The sequence below is a fragment of the Pezoporus flaviventris genome, unplaced genomic scaffold (assembly GCF_033815535.1).
Source record: "Pezoporus flaviventris isolate CSIRO_AGI_PZ_B2104156 unplaced genomic scaffold, CSIRO_AGI_Pfla_v1 ptg000076l, whole genome shotgun sequence".
NCBI lineage: Eukaryota > Metazoa > Chordata > Aves > Psittaciformes > Psittacidae > Pezoporus > Pezoporus flaviventris.
Window position 1 is genome coordinate 1020905 of NW_026892624.1, and position 20026 is coordinate 1040930.

The 20026-nt window shown below is 37.8% G+C and overlaps 1 protein-coding gene across 6 annotated transcripts in view; it reads right to left on the minus strand.

Moving 5' to 3' along the window:
* Window positions 1-1344: 1344 nt before the first annotated feature.
* The window catches only part of RIC1 (RIC1 homolog, RAB6A GEF complex partner 1), a 52336-nt gene continuing 33654 nt past the window's right edge, over window positions 1345-20026 (minus strand). For 5 of the 6 annotated variants that reach the window (XM_061473078.1, XM_061473077.1, XM_061473079.1 and 2 more), the window contains 18 exons: window positions 19524-19668; window positions 18964-19012; window positions 17689-17841; window positions 17158-17358; window positions 16038-16076; window positions 15679-15789; window positions 14990-15079; window positions 14260-14420; window positions 13032-13170; window positions 11009-11125; window positions 9398-10126; window positions 8917-9075; window positions 8692-8825; window positions 7354-7640; window positions 6425-6619; window positions 4252-4429; window positions 3922-4110; window positions 1345-3512 (listed from right to left, as the gene is read on the minus strand). In XM_061473078.1, coding sequence (XP_061329062.1) covers window positions 3227-3512; window positions 3922-4110; window positions 4252-4429; window positions 6425-6619; window positions 7354-7640; window positions 8692-8825; window positions 8917-9075; window positions 9398-10126; window positions 11009-11125; window positions 13032-13170; window positions 14260-14420; window positions 14990-15079; window positions 15679-15789; window positions 16038-16076; window positions 17158-17358; window positions 17689-17841; window positions 18964-19012; window positions 19524-19668 — 3362 coding nt within the window. In that variant the 3' untranslated portion in view covers window positions 1345-3226. The remainder of the gene's footprint in view (window positions 3513-3921; window positions 4111-4251; window positions 4430-6424; window positions 6620-7353; window positions 7641-8691; window positions 8826-8916; window positions 9076-9397; window positions 10127-11008; window positions 11126-13031; window positions 13171-14259; window positions 14421-14989; window positions 15080-15678; window positions 15790-16037; window positions 16077-17157; window positions 17359-17688; window positions 17842-18963; window positions 19013-19523; window positions 19669-20026) is intronic. The other variant, XM_061473081.1, reaches the window with a different exon arrangement.

Sequence of the window (20026 nt, forward strand, 5' to 3'; positions counted from 1 at the left end):
AGGCTGCAAGCCTGTTGGAAAAACACTAATCAAATAGACAAGATCAAACAAGTCCATACAGAGCCAGCTGTAGCATAGGGGACAGAGCTGCTGAAGGGTTTGCCTGCATGGTAATGCTGTTCAATCCATTGTTGGTTTCTGTTGGGTTTTCTTTTTTCCCCTTAAGGGCTAGATTTACTTAATCTAGTTCTTGATAATAATCAGGAAGGAGGCTGCAGGATGACCCATCTTAGAACTTGATATGCAATCTTAATGAGGAATGGATAAAGAGCCATAGAAGATCAGTAACCCTGTCACAAAAGAGGGTAAGCAGACAATGTGAAATTGCCTAAGTATGACTTCTGTTTTGAAGATAGAGCATGGATAAAACATGGATTCTCAGTCTTCATGGAAGTTTTTCAGTAGATGCTTATCTGTAGATGAAACCTATCATGGTAGGTTAACCTTTACTGGCTGCCAGGTGCTACCAAACTGCACTTCCAAGCCCTCTCCTCAGCAGGCCAGCAGGAGAACATAAGGTAAAAGAGCTCATGGATTCAGTCAGGGAGATTAGTCACCTGTTACTGTAACTGTACTGGCCTTGGGGAAAATCTAATTTATTGTCAATTAAAAATAAAGGATAGCAACAAAGAAAGAAAAAAACCCAACCCAATCTCAGCTTCACTCTTCTGCCTCCTCTTCCACAATGGTGCAGAGAGATCAGGGATGGTCAGCTGGGGGTCAGGTCATGGTCAGTCCATGCCAGTTTCTTTGCTTCTCCTTCCTCTTCACACTGTTCCAAAGCTCCAGCATGGGGTCCCTCCCATGGGAGTCTCTTGTGAACAGCTCCAGCATGGATCCTCCTTTGGATGAGGTAGTTCTTCAGGAACAGACTGCTCCAGTGTTGGTCCACCATAGGCCACAGCTGCTGCCCAAAGACCTGCTCCTGCATGGGCTCTCCCTGGGCTGCAGCTTCCTTCAGCTGCCCTGGTGTGGTGTCTACCAACAGGCTGCAGCGTGGCTATCTGCTCCAAGATGCTTCACCCTGGAATGCAGGCGATAGCCTGCTCACATGGTCTAAGCAACAGTAGCAAGATACCAGTACTAAAAATGTTACACGGCTCTTTACAAAACAATAGGTGGATATAAGTTCAAGGATGCACTAACAAGGAAATTTTTAACTTAGAAGCTTGTTACCTTGATGCTGTTAAACAGGCCATAGGGGTAGAGTGTGGCAAACTAAAGCTTCATCAGGTAGTTTCTTTCAGAGCTTTGTTTCTCTGAGACAACATACTTGAATTCTGGTAACTTACTATCAATGGCTTGAAGTTAGAAATAGGTATTTGCCACAGGAGTAACTTCAAGTAAAGTTGAATATATTTGTCTTTTAATTACAGGTATAACAGCAGTGAAACTGAAATACAAAATTAGCACATTAAGATTGCATAGAGAATTACTACTAAAGAAGTACAACCTTCCAAAACTTCACAAAGAAGAAGATAACTGCTAAACAACAGTAGCACAGTAGTAAGATACTAATGTTAGTGTATCAGTTAATGTATCGTTTTACTTGTACAGATCCAAAACCTGAACAGCAGAAAGCTGGTCAGGATGGGCTTGGCTTACATCATTACCACAGAACCACAGAAAAATATTAACTTGAAGCACAGTTTTTATTTAACATAGTTTAAGCAGGTTTTTTTAATAATAAAAAAGTATTAAGTATCCCCTTAAAACAATAATGGATTTTTGATGTTTGTTCAAAACAGGTATGTAAGTATGATAGACATTATCTGTAACCAGTAGCTACAGTGCAGACTAAGCTTAACGCTGGGACTCTTGAACCAGATCTCTTCCCTATAACGTCAGTATCAGTTCAACTCTTAAACGGAAATTCGGGCTATGCTCACTAAAATCTCCAGCGTTCCAAGTAATACTCGCAGTTATTGCACTTGTACTGGTTGTATCGGCTTAGTTAAGCCATTCTAAAGCCACATTTTAATATTTGTACATTTTAAAGCACTTGATCTTATCTACAAAAGAAATAAAACCACGATTTATTTTAAACTTAATATTCTTAATTTTCAAAGTTTAAATGGATGTGCATTTAGTAACTACACTAGAAAAGCAACAGATGCTGTAACTATTCTATGATGACTAGTTTGGTCCATGTCAGTAATCAGGTGATGTTATAAAAAATAAACTAGTTTATTTTGTATAAAATGAGTAATGTTGCATTTTTGTTCAGATTGCACAGTACAAACAAGCTAATATCTAAATTAATACTGTTACAGGTAGTTATTACATAGGGACAGCAGCTAGAAAAAATAAGTACCTCAAAGCAACAGACTTCTGCAGCCAGCTTTCCACACTGTATGAAAGTTAAATGTCTTAGTTACAAGTATGCATACTATAAAATGTTTGAAAAATGTTTAAGTATGAGCTGTTAAACTAAGTTCCATAGCAAGAGTATATGATGATTATTTACATTAAAAACCTCAATTTTTCAAAAAAGAATTTACAATTAAATAAATAACCTTCACCAATCCCTTAAATCCAACCACAAGATCTGTACGTTAGAGTAAAAACAGGAGAGCCACCTTGTGTCAATGTTAGGTCAGTAAAGTATGCCTCATCCAGAAAGAAGTGCAACTCTGCTTTAACTTTACTAGTCATCTAGAAACATGCACAGTACATACAGGTACCTTCAAATATGGTACAACCTTGAATATTTGTACAAGAGTATTCACAAAAACATACAATATATTTTACAGTCCTTTAATACAAAATATCAATATCAAACCGATCTGAACTGCATTGATCAGACATTTCTTAGGCAGGCAGGCAAGCTGCAAAGGATAAGAGTTTTTAAATTTAATTCCCTCTTTACCTTTTAAACTCAAGCAAGAGAGAAGCAGTTTCTCCAGAACACGTGTTGGTAATGTAAAGGTACTGAAGAATATTAGCTGAACCTGTCTCCATATGTATTTGCCATCTTTCAGCACTATTAAGTATCAAAACTTAAAGTTGCAGTCTGAAGATTACATTAAAAAAAAAATAAATCTTGACTCCTTTTGACATTATCAGATGAAACTGCTGCTGCGTTATCCCCACTGAAGATTTCAAAAGTTTGAAATACAGAAAAAAAAAAAAAAGAAGAAAGTTCAAATCTAAAACATGGAAGCATGTCCAAGACCTGGTTTGCTTCCTTTCACCCCTGATGCTTGGGAAGTTGTTCATCTTCCATTTAAGACACAATACAGTCATAACTGCCTTCCTGGAATGAATCCTCAACCTCTGTCTTAGACTTGTCCTCTTCATGCCTGCTTGCACTGATGTTGCCAGCATCGCTCTGAGGATTAGTGCTGTGGCCAGACAAAATCCTGCTTTCCTCAGCTCTGGGGTTCACTTGTTCAGTAACCTTAGAAGGATTCACTGGCTGAAAAGCTTCAGGCTGAACTTGCTCTTCTACTATTTCACTCAGTTTCTGGATCTGTGGTTTGATGATATTTAAAAATGGCTTGTACCCAGGGCTAGGAAAATAATGGTACAGAACACCATGAGTGATTTAAAAAAAATAGTACTTCAGTCATATGCCTGAAAAGCAGCTTTTCTGGGAGATGTTAGTAAAAATTGGTATCTTCTACAGTCCTACCTGTGCAGAAACTTTTTTTTTTAATAATTGTAGGAAAAAGGCGACCATAACCAAGTAACAGAAGCTGGAGCAGTTGGTTGGTCTGGACTTGGTTGATTTTTTTTTGATTTTTTTTTATTCCAGTTTGTTCACAACCGTAATAAGTGACTACCCTGATATTTTTTTTGCAAAAGTGCGTTTAAATAATTGTTTCAGATAGGGCTGAAATCATTAGTTACCTAAAAAAAAAAAACAATTCTGAGTTATCTACAACTGGAATGAAAATGAAGGTGGAAAATAATACTTACCAATCTGTAGAAGCCCATTTGTCAACAGCACATAGGCCAGTCTTGATATTCTGGCAGATTTCTCCATCAACATCAGACGACTGAATTATACTGAAAACCTGGTTGATTACTGATGATTCTCTGAGGATAAGGCCTATGATAATACACCAATCCAGACATCCTGCTTCCATGAAGATATGTAGCAAGTACCTAGATGGGAAAACAGTCTACTTATTTCTTTTTCTACCTTGGATACAAAAATCCCAGTATGATTCTGTAGACAGTGCTTCTTTCTCCTAATGCTGCATACTAGTAGTTTTAAGTTTCAAAGGCAAAGATTACGTTACTTACCGCAGCTGGACCTGTGACTTGTGTGGCCCTTTACTAGCCAGTTCCAGAGAGAGATGTTCAAGCTCTGACTGAGTTAAACTTAGACCAGAGAAGTTTTCATCCACCATGGTCCAGTCACCATCCACCATAGAACTTGTTTCAGTCAGGTCCGTTGCTGAGCCAATGCTGCATTCATCACCTATCAAAGACACTCAGAAACATAAGGGAAAAAGAAACTACTCACTTTAGTAAGACCCAAAATTTCTAGCTATTTCCTACAGAAACCGACAAATCACACAGTAGTGCTTTGCTGTTCATCACAGTGCCAAGAAGTTTCTTCAGGCATACTGCCCATCACACTTCAGCATTCTCACAGTATGTGGTAGAACTATTATTGCAGGAATGCAGCAGTTCTTCTGAGTCTAAGCAGTAATTCAGAAGAATAGTATCAGTAAGGAATCCTAAAGATGTGTTGGCAACCACTGTAAGAACACAGTGACAGCCTCTTACACCTTACAGTCCTAAAATTATGCTTTCCACAACAGCTCATGATCCCAGGTATAAGAAACCATGCAATGAAGGCAGCAGCCTGGCATGGCTTAGTAGTCGAGACCTGCTGGTTAAACAAAAGGGCAAGGAGAAAATGCACCAAGGCCTGTGGAAGGGATACCATCCAGATGGATTTAAACAAGCTTGAGAAGTGGGCTCATGCAAATATCATGAGGTTTAACAAGGCCAACTGCAGGGCCTTGAACCTGCGTCAAGGTAACCCCCAGTATCAATACAGGCTGGGGGATGAAGGGATTGAGGGTACCCCTGATGAGAAGGACTTGGGGGTCCTGGTGGGTGAAGAACTGTACATGACCCAGCAGTGTGCGCTTGCAGCCCAGAAGGCAAATTGTATCCTGGGCTGCATTCAAAGGAGTGTGGCATGAGGGCAAGGGAGGTGATTCTGCCCCTCCACTCCGCTCCGGTGAGATCCCTCCTGGAGTGCTGTGTCTAGCTCTGGAGTACTCAGTAAAGGAAAGACATGAACCTGTTGGAGAGGGTCCAGAGAAGGACACAGAAATGACCAGAGGGCTGGAGCTCCTCTCCTATGTGGAAAGGCTGAGAGAGTTGGGGCTGTTCAGCCTGAAGATGGGAAAGGTCAGGGGAGACCTGAGAGCATCTTTCAGTACTTAAAAGGGGCCTACAAGAAAGATGGCGAGAGACTCTTTAGCAGGGCCTGCTGCGACAGGACAAGGGGTGATGGTTTTAAACTGAGGGAAATTCAGGCTGGACATGAGGAAGAAATTCTTTACAATGAGGGTGGTAAAACACTAGCACAGGTTGCCCAGAAAAGTGGTGGATGCAACATCCCTGGAGACATTCAAGGCCAGGCTGGATGGTTCTGGGCAACCTGATCTAATTCAAGATGTCCCTGCTCATTGCTGCTTAGCTACTTAAATCTTTTTTTCCCAGTACAGTGGAAATCACATGATGCAGACACTGTTGAAAATACTGCTCTATGCTTGAGGACAAGTGGGAATAAAAAAAAAAAAAAAAAAGAAAAGGAAAAGAGAGATGAGTGGTCAGACAAACATTCAAACATTTCCTATATCTCTCTGTGGTCAGAAAAGATGCTCAGAGAATAAAATTTGCCTTTGTATTTTCACAAGCTGATCATACACTTGAGCTTTTAGAAAAACTGTTTAAAGCAAAAACATAGGAGAAAAGAAAACTATATGGGACTGTAATTTCCTCAGCTTCCTCAATAAAGAGTGCATCTAGTATCTTTCTAAAGAAATACAAAAGCACTACTCTGAAGTTCATGCATTAGAATAGTGCCAATCTGTGCAAGAGACAAAGCTAAAAAACTTACAACACTCTTCCAAGACTGTAAAATTACTAAATTTCAAGTTACCACCACACACATGAACTTAAGCAAATACCAATTTTATATTCTACTTTAAGTGCTTAAAGATACATTTTCTTTCTGTTGTACAAAAAAAACGCAAAAACAAACAAACAAATCAGTTCACTTTTTCAACAAGACCTCTTCCCCCTCCCTTTGTCTCCCTCCACTCCCCAACCCCCGAAATTATGGTTATCAGCAGTTAAGAAGCAACAATACAGTGGTTGCATGCAAATGTCAAAATAAAACTATGCACTTTCAGGTGCGTTTCTGCAATAAGCAGACAGCAGAGTGACTAACCTTTACTTAGCAAAGGAGAAAGGAATGCATCTTGCATGTGTGGTCCATGGGATGAAACAGTGTCTATCTCTCTCTGAGAGGAGCTTATAGCGCCAAGCCAGCTGCGACTCCGAGGTGTGTTTGAAACCCCTGTGTCTGTTTCCGTGTTTACAAAGGTGTCTACAGACTGAGATTTTAGCAGCTGCTCCCCCATAGCTAAAAAAAAGAACCCACCAAAGAAAAGTCATGTAATCATCAAAAAGGAAATTTGGAAAGTTCTCTCCAGGTATTTCAGGAAGCTAAAATTTGTATTTAAGTCAATATTCAGTTAGTTTGCTGAGGGGTGACCAAAAGCAAATGAACACAGCAAGTAAGTATTTTAAGAATTTCTGATGAGCTTTTCTAGTCAGCAGTGGCATAAAAAAAATACCAGCTGATAAAGTGTTAGCATCAATAGAACTAAATAATGGTGCTGTTACTATCACAAAAAGAAAGGCTTGGCAGCTAGTATCAAGCCCTAAGAAGATAAGCTAGTGAACTGAGAGATTAATAATACAAAGGAGGTTTACAGCAAGTCCTCAAAATTCTCACCCATTAACATAAAGCAAATTTCAAATGTGAGAAACATTACTTTTTTTTTAAGAAGCTAATCAAAAAGTCATCTAGATACTACATAAGAATGTTGATATAAGAAGGGCAATATCCATGTTCAACTCAACATCTGCACATCTGAGAAAAGCAAGGAACCAAAATAGTAATTAGACTACGCAAGAGATGCTGTCTGTGCTAAACAGAATCCTTTCAAAAAACACACCCTGTGTGAGGAAACTGTGCAGGTGGCAAGCCTCAGCCTGTTCTTTGCTGGGCTGAGGAACTAAGGACAGATTCAGACTGATGGGCACAGGACTGCAGGAGGGAAACCTAGTCTAAATCAATTCAGATTACAGCACCTGTCTTGTACTTTCCATTCTTGAAAGGTGAGGTAATGGATGAAGCTGGTATGACTGGCAATGGCCAGCGGAAATCCTTGTGGAGCTTTTTCAAAGCAAACACAAAATCCTCCACACGGGCAGCTCTGGCTCGTTCCTTGCACAGCCAGCCAATCAGCTCAAAGCCTAATTGAGCAGCAAAGCAACCAAGGTCTTTCAGCTTGATTTCTTCTAGCAGACGACGAGCATGCCGCCAGAGCATCATGTCAATATACATGTTCTCAGCACAGTCACTGTCTTTACTGCACCTGTAGACAGACCAGAGAGCAGTGACATTAAGACTGATTAAACAGCGTTGTGGCTGCTGGCCACAACCACAGAACATCAAGTGACCAGAGTAACAGTGGGAGCTTTCTATATACCAACAAAACCAGTTTCCACGATTCCTTGCTATGTGTGCTCTTTGAAGAATCCCACTGCTTCAACAGGTAAGTGAAATAAGGGAAGGAAGTTACAACAGCAGCAGTGTCTCTAGAGTACTGAACTACTAGCAGTGCAGAAAAGCAGTAAACGAGTGAAAAAAGGTAGATGTCATTGCCAAGTAACGTCTGAGAAACCAGTTTAGAGAACAAGTCAAGTATTTGCCTAGAACTCTTCCTATCAAAACTTTTAAGGCAGTTTTTTCCTATGGAAAATTACTAAATAAAAGCATTTGAATTTGTACTAAGATTGTTCTGAAGGTCTTACATCCGGGAAAAAAGCCAAACCCAAGATAATAATGAATCCCAGCTCAGTGCTGCTTCTGAACATTAATAACACAATCAATAGGAATTAATGACACAATCAATAGGAATTTTGCATACAGCAGTTTAAAAGGGATTCACCCCAAGGTATAAAAGGCTCTATTTATGGCTTGGCAACACACTGCTAGATCAGGATATGCATGCTATCACAGTGCAGCATATACTATGATGGTGCAGTACTGTGAGCTCTTCAAGATGTATCTTTCAGCAAAACAGACCCTTCAAATATAAAGCATGCAGTCTTACTAGCAATCATAAATTACTACATGTTCATCCAGTGGATTTCAAGGCTTTTGGACAGCAATATCCATGTAAGCGTGCATGTGTATCTACACATACAAACACACACGCACATAATTACATGTGTGAGAATATATTCTCCCAAGACTCAAAAGAAAGACACAGGTATTACAAGAGCTGGGAAAAGACAAATGCAGAAGGATGTGGAGGGAGGCTATGACAAACCTATCATATAATGCACTTCTATAACTCAAATTAGTGAGAGAGTACAGTATCTAACGAAGTGGGTTAGAAGAGGACATTACCACCAATTTACCTTTTTCCAGATGGGCCAGAAGGCATACTCAGTGTTTTTGTCAAATTAAATTTGCTATGGAGATTCTCTGCAGACTGGGACAAACTAATGCTGCGATGTCTGAAGAACTCAAAGCCACTACTTGAACTAGGTTCCTAAAATCAAGAAAAAACAAAGGAGCAAGCATGCTACACAAGATTAATCAAACAAGGCTGGATACTGGTATTTACTATTCTCCTCACAAACCTGAGTAGTTGGTGTTGCTGGTGGTGTCTCTGTTTCCCCAGAGCCAATGGCTTTAAGAAATCTGATCATATGACGACAAAGATCCCACTTTCCTTGCTCTAAGGCAGTATTAAACAGGAGAGTAGCATGTTGTCGGCTAACTGCTGGAACTTCCATATTCTGCAAGGAACAAAACATAATTCAGCCATTTGATTTTTGCCATCATGCAACAAAAGTCCTATTAAGTCAGGCCACACCATGTCACTTCCAAGTATACCAGAGATTAGAAGCAGCAAATTTCATGCTATTCTTTTTCTTTTTATGACAGTAAACTAACTACTTACATTGCATGATATTCTCCTCCCCCCCTTCATAACTGCACAATCTCAACAAAAAATTGTTACATTAAAAATTTAACATGCATAACTTTGTTATGACAAATTTTTAAATACTATAACATTGGTAAATATCACCCCTTCTGCAATGTATGCGGTATCATTACCTGTAGAATAATAAGGTAAGAGGCAGCTGTGTCCAAGTCCTGGGCCATTAAGCACTCTTCAAATAAGTCCTTTGGATTCCCAACAGCAGCAAAAAGGTAATTCCACAGGGCATATTCCGTCTTCCTAGCACAATGAACAACTGTCTGCAGGAAGAGGGGGAACTCTGTAATGAACTTCGCCACAGTGGGAAGCAGAGGGTCGGGAATGGGTTCCCGCGAGGTAGCTTCTTCTTCCAGCACTTCATGAAGCATCAGCTCTAGTACATGAGGAAAGTACGGTAATGTGGCACAGGAGTGGGCCAAAAGCAAGGCTTGTTCACCGAGGTTCCTAACCAAAAGCTGGCGTAAGATGTGATGGAGGTAGATCTGAGAGGTCCTCTCAACAATGGAGAAAGGAAAGAGAACCTCTAAGTGTTCTCTAGCACTGGTTTGAGTGTATAAACAGTCATAGAGCACAGTGTCATTAACAGCACCAAGAACCAAGGCATCCTCAAACAAAACAGCCAGTGGGTATATGTTGATGTGGAAAGGCAGCATGATCCGTCTTGACAGAAACGAATGCGGCTTTCGATGATCTCTGGGAAACAGGGGGAGCCAGACTTTCATACCTGATCCACCACAGCTGAGCCACAGAGCCTCCAGTAAGTGGCGCTTCTGTTTGTTGATCCTGGAAGTAGTCCACACATTTTCAACAGACTGGGCTAGGACAACTGGAGCACAAAAAGGCAGCTATGCAGGGGAGAGGGAAAAAAAAAATAAAAAAAAACCTGTTAGAATTCATTATTCCTTCCCCCCCTCCTTTTTTTTTTCTCCCAAAACATCTTACTAAGAACTCTTTTTTTTTTTCAAGTAAGAACTGCTCTCTTCCAACAAGTTACTCCTAACTGCCCCCTTGCACCTAGGAAAACACCACTTAACTTGCATTAATTCAAAAGACAATTCTTTCTTTTTTTTAAAGCTCCTTATACTTAGCCAGGAAGCTGAAGGAGTGAGAATAAGGGTGGAAAATAAAAACCTACTCTCTGCTTCATCAGTTAGCTCAAGAGTTCAATCTAGAACTGACAAAAGCCCTACAAACACCAAATTTGCTACTGTTTGAGCTGCAAACAACTCTTCATTGAAATTTTTCCATTTTCATTCTCACAAAGTACTTATTTAATGTAAAAGTGTTGCTCTTCAGCACAGAAAACTTGACAAATTCAGTCACTGATTTCTACTATTGTTGGTTTTAGGAATTTTGTAAACACAGTCTGGAAAGAAATTTTTAGGTTCCATAAACATACAGAACAGCTTTAGATAGATTGGAGATTTTGTGTCATTACTGCATGTCAAATTTTGCACAGGACCTTTATGCTTAAAACTTGTACCTTTCACTGCAATACAGGTAGTAAATACTTTAGTTTGACATCCACACAGTTAAGTACTCACATTTCAGATTTTTAGAGAAAAAAATAAATCACAGGAGTAGTGATTTACTTCCAGCCTCTAAATGCAAACTCTGCTTTGCATTATAGAACTCTCTTCCTCACGCCTGGACCACTCCTTCCTACAACTTCTTTACTGACTGACGTCTTAGAAGCCATATGCAGGATCCCACAAACATTTACTCACATGCTTCCTTTGATTAGGATTATTATCCTTATCTCGTATCTGGGGTCCAGATCGATCCCTTTGCAACATGATGAGTTGTCCTGCTAAGTTCAGCATAATGCTTTCAGCCTCACAAGCCTAAAGATTAAAAAGTATTATGCAACTTAAGCTTTTTGAACACATCATTTCACACATAACCACAACACAAACCAGGAATAAGCAGAGTAAATTAACTGTACTGCCATACAGACATGACTACACCAAATTCAGTGCAGAGTGACTCAGAAAAAAACAAGAATTAAAAAAACAAGAATTACCTACAGATTAATTTATGTAGTTATTGTGTAATAGAGTAAATAATAGAAGGTTTTACTGTTCACTAGACTCACTGAATGTGTTTATTAGACATGCACTTTTTCTAACTATGTATCTTGGCATGGGCAAGCCATCAGCCTTTTAAGAAAAATAAAGCTCTGTATTCTTATCAGTATCACCACTATGATTGCCAGTATCTTGACTTCAAAGACAAACACTGGTACAAAAGCCAAAAAGAGTTGAGCCAAAAAGAGTGTAGCCACACTTGTACAGCAACTAGAACTTTCAAGAAAGAGAAGTATTCTTTTTAAAGATTTATCTCACAGTTGCTTCATGTTAATTTTAAACCAAGTCACTGGAGTTAATAGCATACTGTATTACGAAGTTTAGTTTTAAAACACCTAGAGGTAGAGGTAGGTAGAGCACCTGTATGGTAACTGTGCAGCACCAGGGGTTAAGATCACTAACAGGTAACAACACTGCAGACAGATACACTTTGCTAAGTCAAACACATTGCTTTGTCTACAGTGCAGTGTCATATTGATTGTTAAAATTAATGCTTCTCTTTGATCAAATGGATTGACAAGGTTTGAAGATCCAGGTTCTTAGAAATAAAAGGGGTAGTATTTTTTTTTTGTCTGAAGCTGAGTTTAAAATGCTACTGGTCCTCTAAAATGTTTCAGCTGCTTTTTCTCAAAATTTGGAAACACTATAGGGCAGGTAGTTCAGGAATAAGGACACTGTCTCACTGCAAGATGGACGAGAAAACCACAAGCATGCTGCCTTTTATGCACTTGTCTAAGATCCTCCGTGAGTTTCAGAAAATGTATTCAACACTGTGGAACACTAAATGAGAATGAATTCAAATAAGGAAGCACAAAACTTCAAATTTTACGTCTGTGCTATTGCTTCCCTACCTGCCAGTGTCTTTAGCATGTGGAGAAAAAGATGCACCTTCAAATGTCTACAGGTCTGCCTCACAGACAATGCAACTTCCTAACTATCTTACGGTAGCTGCTCTAATAAAAAAAATACACACTCCATGCTGCAGTTGCTTAAATAGTTTGGCTTAATTTGTTTACACCATAGAGAGAGAAAAAAAAAAATACAAGTTGTCTTTGCACTGTGATTTCAGTGGCCTGAATAAATTTCGGAGTTTGGACAGGGCCTCACCTTCACACATTAGTCATTGTTTAGCTGTTGGCCTATCTCCTGAGTTACTAGTAACTAGTAACTAGTGGGAGAGATTTTCTCACTTAATTTTAGTGTAGCAAGAAATTCAAGAAATTGACTAGAAATAACCTTATATGGTCGTGGGTGTGTCGTTCCCCCCCCCCCCCCCATTTATTCTTGAGTAATGGACCCTGTGCTGCAAGAAAGTCATACACTAATGCCATGGATTATTCTGGTGTTCAACTTTTGATACGTAACAGAGATACATAGCCTTGACACAGTTAAATTTTGTTTGTCCTACAAGATTTGAATCCACACTTTACAAGATGACAAAACAAGATATGAAATAGAAGTAAGAGTCTGGGGTTTATTTCTACACATCCCCACCCTCAATTCATACATAAGATACCTATATACCAAGCAACAGAAAAAACATGTTCTGCATTTTACCACATGAAAGAACCACTGATCTATGATTCATTTACCAGTCAGGTAACCTTTGAGGATTAAGCTAAAAATTCCAGGCACCGATTCTCTTAATTTTGACCACTGTTACCTGCTGAGGCATCTTCAAGGTGATGCCAGTCTCTGTCCTCACTGATGTCAATGTAACAGACACTACAAGAAAAGGATGAGGAATATACCGAGACATAGACACTTCTTGAAGAACTTGGATACTGGCAGTAGGGTTAAGACTGAAAAAAAAGATTACTACACTTAGCAATTTTAACATAAAATTAGTATCTTGAAGTAAACCTAATGAAAATAAGCAACTTAACCTCAGCAAACAGTTCACTCTGCAGACCAAAATCACAGAATGGTTAGGGTTGGAAAGGACCTTAAGATCATTTCATTCCAACCCCGAGCCAAGGGCAGGGATGCCTCACACTAGATCATGTCACCAAAGGCTCTGTTCAACCTGGCCTTGAACATTTTCAGGGATGGAGCAATGACCTTCCTCTAGCCAGGAATCCCACAGGCCCACATATGTACTATACATAGAATTACCAAATTAACCTAAGCTGGGCTACTCCATCTTGATAGTTCTGGGGAATATAGCCATGAGTGTTCAGACATTTCAGAATAAGACTATTCACCCTTCAATAAGGGAGTTTCAGGAATTGGATTTTTGTGGAGTTTTCTTCGAAGAGCACTGAAAATATTTTACTCTGAAGTGGATAAACAGCTTGCTTTCTGATAAATGAAAAGGTCCCTTCTTGCTGAAATCAATGCCGTAACTGTAGGAAAAATAACCTGCTTGGGCACTTCAAAAACTATGTGGGAATCTCCTCCTTTAGTTCACTAACCTTAACTGTCTGAGTTGGCTCAGACAGTTGGCTCTTACATTGCTGCTGCTTTTGCCCCAAAATAGCTCCCCACAAATGAACTTCTCCTCTATCTTTGCTACGCCACCACCCCCCTCACCTGTTCAAACTTCTAATGTTATAAATACTTTTAATAAAAATTATTCAAATATGTGGGTGCCTTTTAGGAGCTTTTTACTTCTATTTACGTTCAGTTTTCAAGTTCCTAGAAGCTAGGACATATTTGTACAGACAGCTGGAAACATGCATACCTCAGTCACTGCCTCCAAAGCTAATGCGCATATCTTTAGGCATGCAAGTGACAACACTCATGAACTATCACTTCTGTGCACAGGTAACACTCAGACCTCTGTATTTTAAAAATCTGACTCCACAAGTCATCAAACAACTTTGTATTATAAGAATTTACTCAGAACAGATTTACCAGCGATTTTAAAGCATTTTAGTACTGACACTCACCCTTCAGGCCTTCTCTCAATACTGTAAAGGCAAATGGAACAATCTGCTCTGAACAATATTACCATGTCCCGGAAGACACTCAGTAGTAATGTGTCTGCTTGCACTTTGGTGATGTGCGCAAATGCATTGTCAAGATTGGATGTTCGCAGGTAGATTCTCAGCTACAAGAAAAAGAAGTAGTTTGAATACAGGTTCTGCCTACCCACAGACTAATAATAATTGCACATTCAATTACTTTCTTTTTCGCAGAATGGGTGTCAGGACACATTATTATGAGTCAGCAAGACACATTATAGGGTTTTTGTTTCATCAAATGTTTTGTCCATTGCATTATATTATTGCATCCAACGTGGTTAAAGAACAGCAGAGCCAAAACTGAAGTAATGAACAACAATCATAAGGAAGGAGTTTTATTCCTTAGTTTTAAAACGCAAAGAGTAAGCACAGCTCTTCTGCCCATCTAATTTAAAACCTTACAAAAGTGTCACAGAAACTGTAACTAGATACCTCAAACAGGTTTTGTGCTAACATGCAAAAATGTCACAAAGTTTTCAGAACAATGAGTAGATTCACGGTAGGTAGTCAGCAGAGAATTATTTACATATGAATGAATGATTTCTGAAAATGACCAAAAGCCACCTATGTATCAATATTTCATATTTACAATACTACTACAGAACACATCTGATATTCTAAACATTATTATTTTACTTTGAAAAAAAATACTTACCTCTTCCTGACGATCGTTTAAATTATAACATGCAAGAACAATGAAGTCATTCCACCATGCTAAGCCACCTGTTACCATCATATTTTGCTCCTGAAAAGAAAAAAGCACAAAAATTACATCTACATATATTTTTATATACTTATAGATGTACATTATACTTACAGACGTACATTCCATGGGTTATTTCCGAAAGCCATACATGAGCTATAGCTTTACCAATAACAGCAAGGTATATATGTATACATATATATGTATATATGAAATTTTGTTATTTTAAAAAAACAAAGTACTGAAGAATAACATGTGAAGGACAAATATTATCTTACAAAACACAGAACCACAGTTCCTTATCCTACTGGCATCCATGAATCAAATTAGCTTTCTGCTTCTGCCCAGAATTTACAAGCTTGGCATGCAAAGCTGTGTCTCACACAAACACGTAAGGCACATGGGAGTGTCTGCCTAGATGCACTCAGATTCAGAAACCTTTTAATAATGAGACACATATTATTGTGCCAAAGCCACAACATGAGTGTTTCTGACATTTTACAAAACACACATGCAAAACCAGCATCCCTAATCCCAACTGTGCCTACAGGTTGTTTATGTGAAAAAATATATTTTTGAATTTTCTCCAAGAGTCACATTACAACTAAACCAACTTTATTCAAAGTACTGTAACCACTGACCTGCGTAATGTTTCCAAACAGCTTCCATTTTTTGGTGAGTAAAGAGTAATGTGCAAAACCAAACTTGCCAACAACAGCTACATTCTGTCCAAGCTTGTCAATCGCTGAAAACTATAGAAAGAGATGGAACTTATTTAGAATATATATTCCATCCAAGTATATCACTGCAACGTAATATAATGTCAGAGTCAAAACCTGTAAAGTATGTGCCTGTTTTCTACTTTACTGTCCAAAACATATTCTTCTTTATGTAATTTAAAATAATGATTTCACCTTCCAGCACTCATCCAACCCTAAGGGACAGTTATAAAAACACAGTACTTTTAAAGAACCAAGAACATATTCTTAAAATAACTCACCCTTATAGGCCAGTTGCTCTCTAGATATGTACTATGAATCTAAATAAATCAAAAAGAAAACAAAAGAAAATGAAAGCCACATAACTATACCATTAAAAGCATTAAATATATATATATACCATAAGCACCGTTAAAGTAGTGATGACTTCTAATGTTCTAAAGTAATCTGTAAAACGTCCATGTTTTGCCAGAACACTGGCTTTGACATTTTTAATGTTGTGGTTTCTTTTTTAAATACAATTACTTCCCTCCTGCCCTTGGTCTGATACAGGGCAGAGAGGTGTTCTCATTACCCAGTCAGTGGCTGTTCTCATAGTTATGTTGCTCCCCACAGTCATTCCAATTGTTAGTTTTACTCCTACACAGAATGAGGATTTCCCCCTCCTATGACAGTTCCAGCTGTCAGGTCAGCTAAAGAGGAAATTCAACAGTATCTAGAACCTGACATACATGCCTAGAGTCAAATTCTATTTAATAATACTGACTCATTTACCATGTAAAACACAAAATCTTAGGACCTTTTGGAATCCTCTATTTAGAAAAATACATGCCAATTCAAGCATGGAGCACACACTAGAATTACAGATTAAAAGTTATTTAATTTTTCCTCTGTATTACAGAGAAGATAAAATCTGTCCCATTACTGCCCTTGGAAACACCATCTTCTCTGCAAGATTGATAGTGTGGTGTTCTAACTACATGTTTAAACAGATGCCACCTAAGACTGCTTGAAAATACAGCCAAAGTCTTTATTTCTCAGTTGAATATTCTTAAAGCAATTTGTATAAACAGCAGAACAAATCCCTAAAGGATTTCTTGCATATTGTACTTATTCTCCCTTTCAAAGCACAGGAAAGTAATTTAACCACTTCCTGAAGTTAAAAAGACATTTAGAATTTTATTTTTTTTATAACTGGCTAGGTTACAAACTCCCTGCCACAAGGCTGAGATTCCTTTACCAGTAACAAAAAGCTGTATCAGGAGAAACCCAGGAGGAAATAAAAAGACAATGACCTCATACTAAAGGAAACTGGTGACAGAGTGATGAGATCAGCTGCAAATTCCAGTCCTATAAACACTCGCAAGCAGAGAGCACATATGGGCAAGCAGCAACAATTACCTGTACAACATGCCAATGCCTATGTCCTAGTAAAGTGCTTAAACCCTGAGAATCTAAACTGCCATCTGAAAATGGGCCTCTTTCCCTGGTAGGCTTATGCTCAGAGTGTGAAGTATTTCTGGAACTCTGAGCCTGTGCTGCATCTCCACAGTTCAAATACAAGCGATCTTCTCCTTGAAGAAGGACTTGTTCCTGGTTACTCTACATTAAAACAAAACAAGAAAACAAAAGCAACCCTGAATTCCATGTACAGAAAACAAAGGAAAACACATGATAGAATAACAGGCTCTATATAAATACTATGAAAAATAAGCTTTAAGGCAGTTCTCAGTTTTTGTATCACTATGTACTAGTAGCTTTTATGTTACAGTATTGCATAGCAATATTTTCAAAGCATGATTTTAAGATTCTATGATAGAAAATGAAGACCAGCCTAATGGCTGCAAAAGAGACTTAAAACCTGCTAAGAGAGAAATTCAGAAGTCACCTGAAAACTGCTCTAAAGTAAAGATATATTTATCAAAAACTTACCATACAAGGATTAACAGTGAGAGCACTCTTGATGAAATGAAACTGAAGAATACCAAATTGGCAGGCTTCGTTATATGTATCTCTTTCAGGCTTGATGTTCGAAGAAGAATTCCCATCAATAACCCACAGATGATACCCTTCTGATCCCCAAGTCTGAATATAAAAGAGTAACAATAATAAAAACCCACACCAGCACCATATATTCTCAGAAAATAAGAATTACAGAAACTTACTGTAACTGATCTTGCGATAGACATGAGTCTGGTAAAAAAACACTTAGTGTTCTCAAAGGTATCAGAGGAATCACAAATAACCCATAGCAGTAAAATCCACTAACAATCCAGCCTATTTTTTTATATTACAAGTATTTATTAAATGAAAGTAACTGCAAGACATCCACACAAGTAATTAAGACTGCTTAGTGTGCAGGTTAAGGAACTAAAAAAATCCATAATTCAGAATCAGGTATGAAAAGATCTTTATCCCCGAAGTCACATTGGTGGTTTATTCATTAAATTCAATAGTATCAGAATATCTGGGGTTTTAAATGGCACATTGTACTGTTCTTGCAAATATATATATAAATATATACATATATCAAATTGGGATTCCAGTTTAAAATTTATTATCTTCATAGCAAATAGGCTACACATTAAACAAAAAAAATCAAATGCTTTAAAATTATTGTAAATAATTAAGCATAATTTGTAAAAGAGGTCTTGAAGATTGCGCTTGATACTTATTACATCTTCTGATTTGACAGACTAGAAGGATTTCTCAGCAATTACTTTGTATTAAAACAGCAATTAAGTTTCTCTTGAATTCATATTCTGAGTTAAGCTACTTCAACGCCAAAGGTAAACTAGTAATTTTGGGGAAGTAAGTAAGTTTACAGTTAGTGTTTTTCTCTGTCTCACTGTACTCTGAAATACAGCATGAAATTAAAAAAAAAAAACAAAGAAAAAAGAAAACAAAAAAGAGACAGATAAAACAAAACCAAGTGTTCACTGTTAGCAGCAAAAGCAAAACCAAGAAAATGCATGTCATGCACACTTCACAATCAGGCACATACATGGCAGAGGACATAGGGAAAAATCAGCTGTCCCTTTTTTCTTCTTCCTTCAATACAATATTTTTGTGAAAAAGTGTAGTAAAGGCATCTTACCCTTTGAAAGTAACAGAGCTAAAGAAAGCCAGTTTGATTTTCTGAAAGTGTTTTACTAATAATTTTAAAATTATTAGCCATCCTATTACTATTTTTACATTCATAGTTACCATAGAACTGATCTTTAGAGGATCCTTTTTGGCACCATCAGACTGATACCTTAAAACCAGAACAAAACAAGTTTGAGTTTGGAAATAAATTAATCAAAATAAGAAATTACCTTCCTATCCTTATACTGTCAAATGGTTCAGTACTGAATCTCACCTGAAACTATAAAGCGTGTTTGATACATGACACTGCATAAAAGGCTATGCTAGACATCTGACAATTGCATTAACTGTTTGAGTTGTGATCTCTGGACGTCAGCACATTTTCAGCAAATATATACTAGCACTGAAGTAATTTTAGTATTTGCCTACTAAACCCTGTCTTTAGGGTAATCTGCTTTTATAGCCAAAAAGATGACTGCAAAAGAAAATACATTTTTTTTATATTCAAATGATTCCCTCCTAAATATTATTCAATTATTCCAATAGCTAAGAAATTATAATGGAAAAGGATTTTAAAAAGCTAATTCAGTGAATTAGTTTCTAATTAGCAGACAGTGATTAAAAAAATAAAAATAAAGGTTTCTAATAAAATATGTTACAATTTCATTAAAGATACTCACGCAAAATCACCTCCTAAAGTACAGATAAGTTGAGCACCAAAAACACTCCATAAGGACAAGCCTCCACATTCCCAGGTCACCATCACAACACAGCTATCAGGTGACCATCTGATTAGTTTAACAGGTCCTGTTTTATTCCAAATATCTGTTTAAAAAACAGACAAAAAATTACATATGAAAAAAATAAATGCCCTTGAACTGCTTTCACCATAAGAGTAGAGACAAAAATACATGGAAGTATGTATTTCATTTTTCAATTAACTTTTTTGCTGGATTCATCAAACTGACCATCTCAAAATGAATAGGCAACAAATAAAGAATTCTTATTTCCTTTCCAATACATGTTTGGTTTCATAGGAAACTAAGAGTACATAAAAACAGACCAGAAATAAACTGTGCTATGACAAAACTACAGAAGTGTAATTCCAGTAAAATGATTTTTAGGACAAGAGAAGATTTTCTATTCACTCTTGAAACCTCTTCCTTTGCCACTTAGCACAACT